Source organism: Ictidomys tridecemlineatus, chromosome 4 (genome assembly GCF_052094955.1).
Source record: "Ictidomys tridecemlineatus isolate mIctTri1 chromosome 4, mIctTri1.hap1, whole genome shotgun sequence".
Taxonomy (NCBI): Eukaryota; Metazoa; Chordata; class Mammalia; order Rodentia; family Sciuridae; genus Ictidomys; species Ictidomys tridecemlineatus.
Genome location: NC_135480.1, coordinates 16,717,844 through 16,730,131, shown reverse-complemented (window position 1 = coordinate 16,730,131; position 12,288 = coordinate 16,717,844). Strand labels below are relative to the sequence as shown.

The following is a 12,288-nucleotide window of genomic DNA, read 5'->3' as shown; positions in this document are numbered from 1 at the left end:
AATATAATAAAGAAGAATTTCAGCCTATACAGGTATAGAAATTTAGGTAAATTTCAACCTTTCTTTAAATTTGATGTGTAAAACCTAACATTTTGAATTCTGCTCACACATTTATAGGACAAATGTAAAGCATTTTAAAACACTATGTATGAGAACTCACTTTATTTATGGGGGATCACAAAGACAGACAAATTTCTCTATACATATGTGAACAAAGTAAATTCCAGGCTAAAGTTTAGATATAACAAAAATATATCATAAGTTTGAAGGTATTGCCCACTTAAAAGGAGAATGCAGAGACTTGAAATATATCTCTGATAGCTGTGAAAATATGGTAAAACATCCTCAAGTAATTAAGGACATTATGTTTTAAGAAATACTCTTTTGAGTGCAGCAATCACATCCTGGTTCCTGAGGGTGTATATCACAGGATTGAACATGGGAGTCACTATGGTGTAGAACAGAGAGAGTAGTTTGTCAGTTCCTGCAGAATGGTTGGATTTGGGCCTGAAATAGGTAATCGAAGCTGTTCCAAAAAATAAAACAACAACCAGCAGGTGGGAGGAGCAAGTGGAGAATGCCTTAGTGCATCCTTGGGCTGTTGGCAACCTCAGAATGGTGGCAATGATCTTGCTATAAGAGGCTAGTATCAAGACAAAAGGGACTACAGCAGCCAACATCACTACTACATAGACAGACACCTCATGCACTGAGGTGTCCCCACAGGCTAGCTTGAAAATGGGGGGTATGTCACAGAAGAAGTGGTTGATTTGGTTAGAATAACAGAAATGCAGAGAGAATATCTGGCATGTTTGCCCTATCTGGACTGGCATTCCCCCAAGCCAGGAGCCAGCTGCCAGTAGATGGCACTTCTTTGGGTTCATGACCAGAGGATAGTGCAGAGGGCTGCAGATGGCCAAATAGCGGTCATAGGACATCACAGCCAGAAAGAAACATTCTGCAGTTCCCAGTTCAAGGAAGAAGCACAATTGGGTGGCACAGCTCAGTAGGGAGATGCTTCTATCCTTAGTCCAAAGGCTGACCAGAATCCTCGGGAGAGTGACTGAAACATAACAGATTTCCAGTATAGAAAAATGTGCCAGGAAAAAGTACATGGGTTTGTGCAGTGCAGGGTCCAGCCTGGTTATTATGACTATGAGACTGTTCCCAATGAGGATAGCCACGTAAATGATGGAGAACACCCCAGGTAGAAAGTCTTGGAGGTTTGGAAATTCAGAAAATCCCAGCAGGACAAACTGCACCACTGTGGAGACATTGTCTTCAGCTTGTATCTCTTCATGCTTCATCTGTGGGAAAGAGTGAACCAAAAGTACAAGTCATTTCACTGTTTTGGGCTTTTCGGTTCTCCTGTATAATTCAGTGATTGTGAAGCATTTGGTTTTTCTGTACTATGAGGAAGCAAAAACTTTTAGTTTCAGAGACTCTAAGATTACAGTTAAGCATAATTTTTAAATAAATAAATATACCCATGGGAAATATTGTTTTAAATACTGCAATGATTGCCTAATTCAGTTGCCTTGTCTTTTTGAGAAGAAGGGTTTCAAATATATTTTCTGCTATTATCGATTAGAAATTCATTTAATTTTTAAATAAATATTTGCTGTCTTCTGACAGTATTCTGAGAAATGAATATAGTCAATTTTTATAAGATGTGGTTTTTCTATACTATTTCCCAATTCCTGTTCAGCTTTGACTTTCACATTCTTGTAATTTTGTTACTAAGAAATAATAGTAAACTGCCTATTATATATTGTAGAAAATTATTTGTAACTGAGTCATGTGTTTGTTTTAATTTTAGGTATATAATATGATAATTTATAAATTTTACTCAGATTAATGTTAAAAAAATCTAAGTGACTTTATTGTCTGGGAAAACTCAACAGGGAAAATTATGCACATGTATACCAATGCTCAGAAAGAAATGTTGAATAGAATAGTACCTGCACACTTAATTATATATATATATATATATATATATATATATATATAATATTTTACAAAAAAAAAGCCACAACCCCAAATCATCTCGATCATCTTAAATTACTCATTTGCTCCCTGTACTGTATGTTGCTGAGCTCATCTCTTTCATTAAGTTGATTCCCTCATGTGTGGGATTGAGTTCATGTGTGTGATTATATTGTAGTATTATTCTTTGCATTTCCTTTGTTCTGTCCTTATCTTTGGTCCTAGATTATTAATTTGTTAAGATTTTCTACACAATTTGTGTGCATTGGTTTGCATAATTGTTTCAGAAATTGATTTGCTTACCTACTGGACAAATTGCATGGAAGTCACATTGACTGCTTCATTGGACCAGTCCCAAAGGTGTAAGACTGGTTCCCAAAAAAATGCCGACCTTCGGCTATAGATTGAGCATGTCTTCCATGTATTTTTTGGTTCATGTCCATGTGATAGAGATGGGAGTGAGGTTGAGAAGTAATTTTGGTAGTTTTATTTTTCTTGTTACAGTGGCATTTTTATCTCATTGTTTTGGGGAGGTGTTAGATAATATCCACCTCATGTGTTAGGTCATTTCAAAGCTAAATAAGACTAATTTATTGCAAAGGGAGACACTTCTAATCATATCCAAAGACTGTTTAAGTGTGGACAGTTACCAGATTTCAACTTCAAAAATGTATAGACAAACTTAGAAATATAGAAAGTAGCAATGAAGTGTATGAAATTTGAGCATCAAAATGACTTTCTGTGATTCAGAGAACAATGAATATACATTATTTTTTACCGTATTTTACAGTATTTTCATCAAAATATTAAATATTTAAAGACTATAATATTTATATATATATATGTGTGTGTGTGAATATATGTGTATATATGTACACTAGTATATATATGTATACATATGTATACACACATATGTATTCACACACAATCTTTCACAAGTATAGAAGCCTTTTAATTTTTATTTACTTATTTTGCACTGCCAGACATCATCTGGGGGCCTTGCACTTGGTAGGAAAAGCACTCTATCACTGAGCTATATCCTCAGCTCAGCCTCTTGTGTTTTTTATTTTAATTTTTAAATTTTTGATACTGTTAAGATCCTCTAACTTGATCTCACCGAAAAGAGAGTAAAATTGTCATGGTTAATAAAACTGGGGGGACTGGGCACTGGAGGGATTAGTGAGGTTGGTTACTGTGTACTAAGTCCCAGTTACTTGTAATGGTAGGTTCGGTATGCCATTAAAAGGAGGGTGACTATAGGAAACATAGTTGTATTGTTATTTCAAATAAAATTAAATTGTTGGAAGGTTTTTCACCATAAGGGACTGATAGATATCTGAGGAGAGATCTTTACCCTGACTTGAGCATGACACAAGTGGATATGTATGAAAAAAATCAGAATGTACTATTAATTACAACTAAAATGAAGGAAACAAAAAAAATAGGTGCACCTCCATATAGAAAACAGCTATAATTGGGTTTTTAAAATAATCAGTAGTCACTCTCCAATAATGAAATTTCAAAGATATGAATTCAGTTTGAGACTATCCAGAAAGTGTTTCACTATATTGTCCTGCATATTATTCGTTCATTTATTCATTTCAAATTCAGCTTAGAGACTGATACAGGAACAATAATAAAAATAATGAGCAAATACCTTTGATAATGCCAGGATAGAAAGCAAAGCCATTTCAATAATACCTGTTACCTATCTTGTTTGTTAATAGTATAAAATTCTGTTTTATAATTTATCTCCAGACTCACTGCATATAAAATATATCCTTAACACATAGTAACAACTTAAATGTTTGCATATAAAGTGATGAAGATATTGAAAATAATGATAGTCATTAAGATATGGGCTCATTAGTTTAAAAAGCACTTTACATTTTGATAGTCATTGATGTTACAATTACTAAATCCAGAAAAGTATAATATCCATGTGAATCAGTATTTTCAAGTAAAGAATACATTTTTCAAATTTTTCTATATTTAAATGTTAAATATACAGAAAAAAAAATTGTGTTAGACAACAGATTGATTTTTACCTATTTGATTCACGGTCAAATATAATGCTTACCTTTATTGCCTGATTAAGAAGTAAGAGCAAAATGAGAGAGAAGTTGCTTTCTCATGTCAGTTATTTATTTTATTTGATAAAGAGTCTAAATACTTTCTCAGATGTAGTCCAGTCAAAATAATAATGTTCTTTAAATACTAACTCTTCTCTTCTCTAGGGATCAACTTCTTTCCCAAGAAGCCTTCTAATTAAACTAAACCATTCTGTTGCCAATCAAGGTGTTTGGTACAACAACCAAAAATCTACCAGCCATATATTTATTATTTATTTATAAATTCTCAGCCTCTCTCTCTCTCTCTCTTTCTCTCTCTCTCTCTCTCTCTCTCTCTCTCTCTCTCTCTCTCTCTCTCAATTACGAAGAAAGCTGAATCTTGAAAACATCAGAACATCACAGTATTGTAAACATTTTAGATGCAAATTAGATATTTTTTTGAAGATACAATTATACAGTGTCTTGCACTAGAACATCTTTCTGTCAATGAAAATTGAGATGACAGAGTTATGGGTTTATTCAGACCCTTATATTATATTGGTCTCCCCTCACCACATCCACCCTAGTCAGGCAGGTCACATTGTGATTCAGGTTACAGATGGGGAGACATGGGGTAAAGTTATCAAGAGGATCTCTTTTCTATTCCTTTCAGGTGTATAAACTCGAAACGGCATGCGAGATTTCCTTACAAAACTCATGTAAAATTTCATCACAAGAACCTGAAAGAGAAACTACAAAATATAATTTCCAACTCAACTCCCATGTGACCAGTAAGACACCCTCTGATCAGAAGCTGACCTCCATTGTCAAAACCTAAAATTCCAAGCAGTGACTACATTCAGTTCACTGTAAAGGACCAGCTCAGGTTACTTTGGCTTCTCTCATGAAATGATTATAACACGATTGAACAGAAATCTGTAACACCCAAAGAAACTGACCCATTTAGACACATCATCACAAAACACAACAGAGAAGAACATTTGGTATAGCTGTAGCAAACGGGAACAGATGTATAAATATTTGAAAAATGATATAGGTACAAACTTGGTTTAAAAGGATTAAAGTACTAAGTATTGATCTACCAGTATTCAAAGGTAAGATAATACCTCACCAACTTTGAATTTTGTCATTTTGAAATTTATTTTATCTAAAATCTAGCTATTTTAATACCTTTGTAGCAATATCTCATTAGATGTTTAATTTTCATTTTAATGGTGGATAATGATAGTTGACATTATTTATGCAAATATTTTTCTTCTATACATCACACATACATGGTATATTCAAATAATTGTGCATTTGTTTGATTTTTTTTTGCGCTGTTATCTCCTATGTTCTCGCTATGTTTTCTTTGTCAGATAAACAATTAGAAATTTCCCTGCTCCCATGTGCATTTTCATGATCTCATCAGTGGCAGTACAAGAGGAAACTATTCCAATTTTAATGTAGTATGTTATGAAAAAATGTTGTCTGTTTGGAATTTTGTGTTTTTGATAACATACTTTCGAACACTCACCTACTCTAAGTCATAAAAATTTAACTGTATGTCTTTTTCTACTTATTCTCTAGTTTTTAGATTTTACATTTAAGTCCATTGTTTTCATTCATTCTTTTTTCATAAGTCTAAATTTTTAGATTTTTTTTGGTCCTATCTGTGTGGGTGTGTGTGGATATTCATCCCTCCCTAATGATGTTTTGCAAAAACACCTTTTGTTCAATTGAAATCATTTATAATATCGTCAAAAGTTAGTTACCCACATTCCCACATTTTTTCAATGAATTAGTGAAAAATCAGAAAATGATAAAGCTGGAAAAAATCGCCCATTTTGAATGGGCCTTGAAAATTATATATATATAATATATAATATATATATATATTATATATATATGTGTTATAAATATGTATATGTATATTATATATGTATGTTATATATGTGTGTGCAATAGAATATTACTCAGCCATAAAGAAGAATGAATTTATCGTGTTTGCAGATAAATGGATGGACCTGGTGACTATAATGCTAATGAAATAAGTCAATTCCTCAAACCAAAGGCTGTATGTTCTTTCTGATATGTAGATGCTTAACAAACAGTAAGAAAGGTAATGTAGAATTTAATTGGTTTAGACAAAGGAATGAAGGGAAGGTAGAGGGAATAAGAATAGCAAAAACAGCAGGATGAATCAGATATAACTTTACTCTGTTCAGGTGTGACTACGCAGCCAAAAATGCTGCATATCTTGTACAATCCCAAGAATGGAAAATTTACACTCAATTTATGTATATTATGTCAAAATTCACTCTATTGCCATGTATATCTATAAAGAGCAAATTAAAAAAGAGATATTTAAAAGATGAAAGGATGTCAGTCTAGTAAGCATGAATATGTAAGCATTTATATAAAGTGTGGGAGTGCAGAGACATGGGCTACTATACACCATAATGGAAACATGATTCAACAAAGCAAGTCTCAGCAAGTTACTAAAATATACAAAGAGTGATAACAACCATCCCTCCAGGAAACTAGAATTCACAGAAGCTATTATGTATTTATGGATTATTTAGTTTTAATCAAAGTTCATGATATAAGCAAAGAAACAGGAAAGTGTGACCTGTATAGAGAAGATTAAAAGCAGCAAGACACTGAGAGAAGACATGGTGGTTAGTGCAGACACCCTGAGGGGCCAGAGCTCCCTTCCTCACTCCAGCCCTTATTCATGGGCTGAGGTCTTTTCCAGGTGCAATGGGTGTGGTGCCCTGAGCTCTGCTTGTTTCTCCTGAGCTTGCTTAAAGGTCTGAAGTTCATAGTGGGAAGATCAAGAAAGAGACTAGAGGACACAGGCCACTCAGGGTCCCACCCTAGGACAAGGTATCACTCTGATAAAATGAGGATTTTTGTCTCAGCTCTTGTTCAGTGGTGCTCAATTCCATTAGTTCAAAGAGAGGTGGAGAAGCATGTGTGATGGGAAGGACGGGCAGTTCTCTCTGAGGAAACTGGTATTATTATTATTATCATCATCATCATCATAATTATTATTATTATTATTATTTAGTTTCCTCTAGATTAATCCAGCAATTCATGGCAACTGAATTATATCTTCAATATGTTTTATTTTTCATTTTGAGAAAGGGTCTTTCACAGTTGCCTATTCTCCTACCTTGCCTTTGATAAGGCAGAGAGAATTTGAGAACCTGCAGGGTATGATGAAAAGATAATAGGAGTCCTTGATGCTGACTCCAATGCCTTGTGATAAATTGGCTTTTGATATGCTACACTCTTTACATTAACCCTGTGATTAAATAAGAGCACGCAGGCTCACAGTTTCATTAGTAACTTAGTTGGCTGATACTGCACAAGGACATATATGCAGTGCATCTGTGGCCCAGCTGTGGCCATGCATATGATCATAAGGTTGGTTAGAATATCACCAATATGGCCACCATGAGACAGAATGAAGTGCTAGTGTTCCTGAAGGCAGAAAGGAAAGAACCGTGTACTTATTGGAAGAGATGCCATGTAGCCTTGGGAATCTTACATTGATCATTCCTTCTGACAGTTCAATGATTTTATTTAGAGAAAATATGGACGAAAAGAGCTGGAAGATTGAGGTAGGGGAAATGTAACACTTGGGTTCATTGTAAGAGAGATTAAGAGAAAGGTCAAATTACTGTAACATGTTCAAGTCTTCCCAATCATAACATCATGTCACTAGCTACAAAATGAATTAAATCAAACTGTTCAGTAGGTATCCATGATTTAGTTGTCTTATCTGTAACAGTAAAGCCTGTTAAATAGGCACCTCTGAGACACCTTGTGTCACCTCAGAAGAGATACAAGGTGGATTACTTTGTAGATAGAATACTGAGTATCAGTATGTTTCCCATATATATGGACACAGACTAGTGTTTTTTGCTTTTAAATGCATAATAGCTGAATTTTTGCTCAAGAGTCAGTTCAATTGTCACAGAACTACTTACCAAGAGAGGACCTGTTTCCATTTGTCCAGGTAGGTTATTTTACCAATAAAACTGAGGACTTCTACACCTGTTTTCATATCATTGTTAGTAACTCCAAAGAATTTAAATGGATTTATTTATAATGATAACTAGAGAATAGCTAAGGGCCATCATTGTGATTTTTTCCCAAAACAGATTGTCAACCATAACAAAAATATTGTCAGTGATAATTTAAATAGGGACTTTCTTTCCACTCTCTATATTATTGTGGTGTGTGTGTGTGTGTGTGTGTGTGTGTGTGTTAAGTTAGAATTCTACAAAAGATACCTGTTACTTGGAGGTTGCTTCAAAATTGTTTGAACATTTTAAAATGTATTTGTTGTTATTGAAAATATATCAAAAATCTCAGACAATTTTGAAGTGCTACTGTCACCAATACTGAATATGATATGTACTTTGGAGGCATAGAAAGGTGAACATGATGCAGGCTGCTATACCATGGGAAATCAGCAGGTGTTTGGTGAGAAGGGTAAAGAATCATAGACAAGCATCCTCTGCCAGAGATGCTGAAATTGAGACAAAAGCAGGCCAGTTAGTCAATGGAGGTTTTCAACATCAACTGAATTACTCTCATATATGTTTTACACATAGTTCCACTAAAACAATGAAATTTAAGTGTGAATTGTCATTCATGGAACTCCAATATTTTTATAAACTTCCTTATTTTCACAGTATAAGACTATTTATTGATGTCTCCATTAGGTGTATGAACTTAGGGAGAGCTTCACTTTCTCTTTACTTCTGCATAGTAATAGGGATCCATCTCTAACATATGCATACTAGGCAAATTATCTTACACTGAGAAACAAACCCAGACCAGAGAGTTATATTAACAAAGCTATATTACATACAGTAAATAAACAAATTAATCATATGAAAATTTGTGGGTCATTCTGATCAATAAACAAGACAAAATACACTAAAAAATAACATATTTGTAGGGGTTCTGTGTCTGGGATGGAAGTCTCTGATAGCTTCATGACTGTGGCATGCTTGGTGGCTAGGAAGTTTCTGTACAAAGACACAGAATGCCTGGCTGCTGGGAAAATTTCTGTGCAGAGACACAGGATGCCTGGCTGCTGTAGCCATGTCCTTCATAAGGAAGCCCTGTGTTAGAGTCTTATCAGCCTCAACTTTGATCTCAAGCACAGAGCTTCTGGGAATAAAGAGACTCTCTTGTTAGACAGCCACAATGTTTCACTGAACCTAAACCTGTCCACATAACACTAAACTTTATACAATGGACTTTCTTGAGAGCTTCACAAAGCTCCTAAAATTGCGCATTGCAACTTAGTATGTAACTGAGGAGTAAGTGGCATATTGTTGCTAAGTCTGTAAGCTGCCTAGTAATACAATGAACAATAGGTGCTAAAGATGCCAATGACCTAAAGTAACCTATTGATATAAATGAAGCTTGGCAGCTTGGCCCCCCTCTGCCATCCTTCCACCTTTTCTGCCTCTGCATCTTGTCTCTGTGTCTCCTTTTTATTTTCCTTACACACATTCATTTACTGGGGATGACAATCAAGGAGTTTAAAATAACTACAATGATGTTTTAAGAAAATTCTTTAAAACTAGATGATTGGTAAAAAAAAGATTAAATAATTCACGAAGGATTTGGAATTTATGAAAAATAATGAGATGTAATTAAGAACCACAGTATCCAGCATGAGCAAGTTATGGAATGACACCAATTATCAGAACACAAAGAATCAGGTTATTTAAATACATATACAAATACACTATATTTTGGGATTCATATATGTTGATATATGAATTATAAAGGACATTGTTTATGTTATTATACAACTGGTACATCCAAAGATCAGTATGGTGTGTTGGTGAAATTTAGAATCAGAACAGCAAGTGGTTTCATTTTTATATAAATCCAAAGACCTCAGAAGGTAAAAGGTAGATCATGCAGTTCTACTGAAAGTTAAGCAGACTTGAGACCCAGGAGAAGCTCATACCTCAGTTCTAACACAAAGACAAAGAAAAGCTAATGCTCTGCTTTGAAAACCATCAGGCATGCAGATTCCTCTCTTACTCAGGAGGTTTAGACTCTCAGTACTATGCTCTCCTTCCAGTGACTGGATAAGTCTTCCAAATTAGATGGTTTTTTCTAAGACATCCCATCTTTCTTTCTCTTTATCTTTTAAGAGCTCATGTGATTAGATTTGCTTGAACTGAATAATGTCCCTTTCTCAGGATGTAAAATCTTAATCACCTGTGCAGGGTCCTTTTCCCATGTGATTCAACACATGCAAATGTTCCAGGGATTAGGATGTGGACATCTCTGGGGACTCTTGTTCTATCACAATATCTCAGTGAGATAGAAGGACTAATTTTTACATTCTTTATTTAAATGGATTCATTAATGATATAAGTTAATCACTGAAAGGCCACATGATATTAAATCATAAAGTATAATAGATTTAGTTATTTAAGACACAAACTCTAAAATGATCATGTTCATGGATGAGATTTACAATTAATTTACAATTCAAAGTTTATCTTACCAATAAAATAGTCAATATTTTAAAATACTAAAGCGACTACAATACTAAGATTAATTTAAATTTTGAATCAAGTAGGCTTACTTATGCAGGTAACTAACATTGTAGAATATCCATTTATTCAAAAATAACATTGTATGTTATCTCAATAAATTTTAATATAAAATAAATAGCTAGTGATTTCTTCAAGAATCATATCTGATTACAGCCTATATTTCAATGTTTTCCTAATAATGATTCTCTACTATTTTTTTTTATCTTAGGCGAATAGTTATAACTTGTAATAATCCTGATTGTTAACAAGAAAAAAACATTATCTGTATTTAACTAATTTTAATTGTTATAAAATGTAGTTAAATTACATTTAACTACTCAATAATTTGCTGAGAATGTGAAGCATAAAACTCAATTATCTAAATTTGTGGGAAAAGTTGGTGCCAGCACCAGTGTGATTTCTGCTTTAACAAATTTCAGAAAATAAACAACTACCACAAGCATCTCCTCTATAAACTTCACCTTTATCACCACAGTCATATTAGCATGGTCTTCCTCAAGACCTTTATGCCAAATTCCAGATTCAATATAAAGCATTAAATGAATATGCACATATATTTTCAGGAATAAAATACACAAATGAATAAATGTAAAACATTATTATAGATGGTGAAAGATGCATATAGATTAAGTAGTAATGTAATATTTCCAGGATAGGAGCTAGCATGTCCATTCATTGTTAGCAGTATCACATTTAAAGCAACAGATGGAGTGATGCTCAGATGCACAAAACAAACAAACAGAAAGACAACTTATTTTAGAGTGCAATAGTGAATGGGTGGGCATTTCTGGTTGTCTAGATTAATGCTCCTCTCTTCAGTATCAGCTCAAGGATTTAATGATTTTAATCAGTTTAGAGTGAATTCAAAGCATTAAAGCAAAGGTGAGAAAATGCAGTGCAGCTGTGAGGACTTTAGGTGTTACTGAAAATAGCTTCCAAGACTTCCTTATGTCACGGTCTTGCTAACTTGCTGAAGATCTTGCTAAATACACAAGCAGGTTCTAGCTTGAGATTTCCTCATGTCAGCCACCTTATTTTCTGGGATTACAGCTATGCACCACTCTACCTGGCCCATGCATCTTCTCTTTTGGTATTATCCAGAAAGTATTCCACTTTCATGCATAGTTATCTTAATTCCTATTGATAACAAAAAAAGTATAGATTTTGCTAGAACAGTGTGGTAGGCCATTTATCCATTTAATAAGTTTAGTATTTCCTGAATAAACATCCATTATACAAACACCTTTGCTAACTGTGTCCCACCTGCAATATAATAAAGAAGAATTTCAGTCTATACAGGTACGAACATTTAGGTAAATTTCATTAAATTTAGTAAATTTCCATTAAATTCAATGCATAAGATCTTAAATTTTAAATTCTGCTAATATATTTTTAGGGCAAATGTGATACACTTTAACATTTTATTCATGAGAAATTATTTTCTTTAGGTGTGATCACAATGACAGATAAAATTCCCTATATAAATAAGGTGAACAAAATAGATTCCAGGATAAAATTTTAATATAAAAAATTACATCATAAGCTTGAAAAACATTACCCTCCAAAAGGAGAATGCAGAGAGTTGAAATATTTCTCTGATAAATGTGACAATATGGTAAAACTCCTCTAGTAAACTCTGAACA

General features: G+C 33.7%; 1 protein-coding gene across 1 annotated transcript; it reads right to left on the bottom strand.

Moving 5' to 3' along the window:
- Positions 1 to 362: 362 nt before the first annotated feature.
- Positions 363 to 1,325, bottom strand: LOC101959895 (olfactory receptor 10AG1). The gene has a single exon (XM_005342190.3). The coding sequence runs from the start codon at positions 1,305 to 1,307 to the stop codon at positions 363 to 365; it is 945 nt and encodes a 314-aa protein (XP_005342247.2). The 5' UTR covers positions 1,308 to 1,325.
- Positions 1,326 to 12,288: the final 10,963 nt, after the last annotated feature.

What these genes read in the sequence shown, in the direction of transcription:
- LOC101959895 (XM_005342190.3), bottom strand. Translation starts at nt 1,307, where the DNA reads ATGAAGCATGAAGAGATACAAGCTGAAGACAATGTCTCCACAGTGGTG.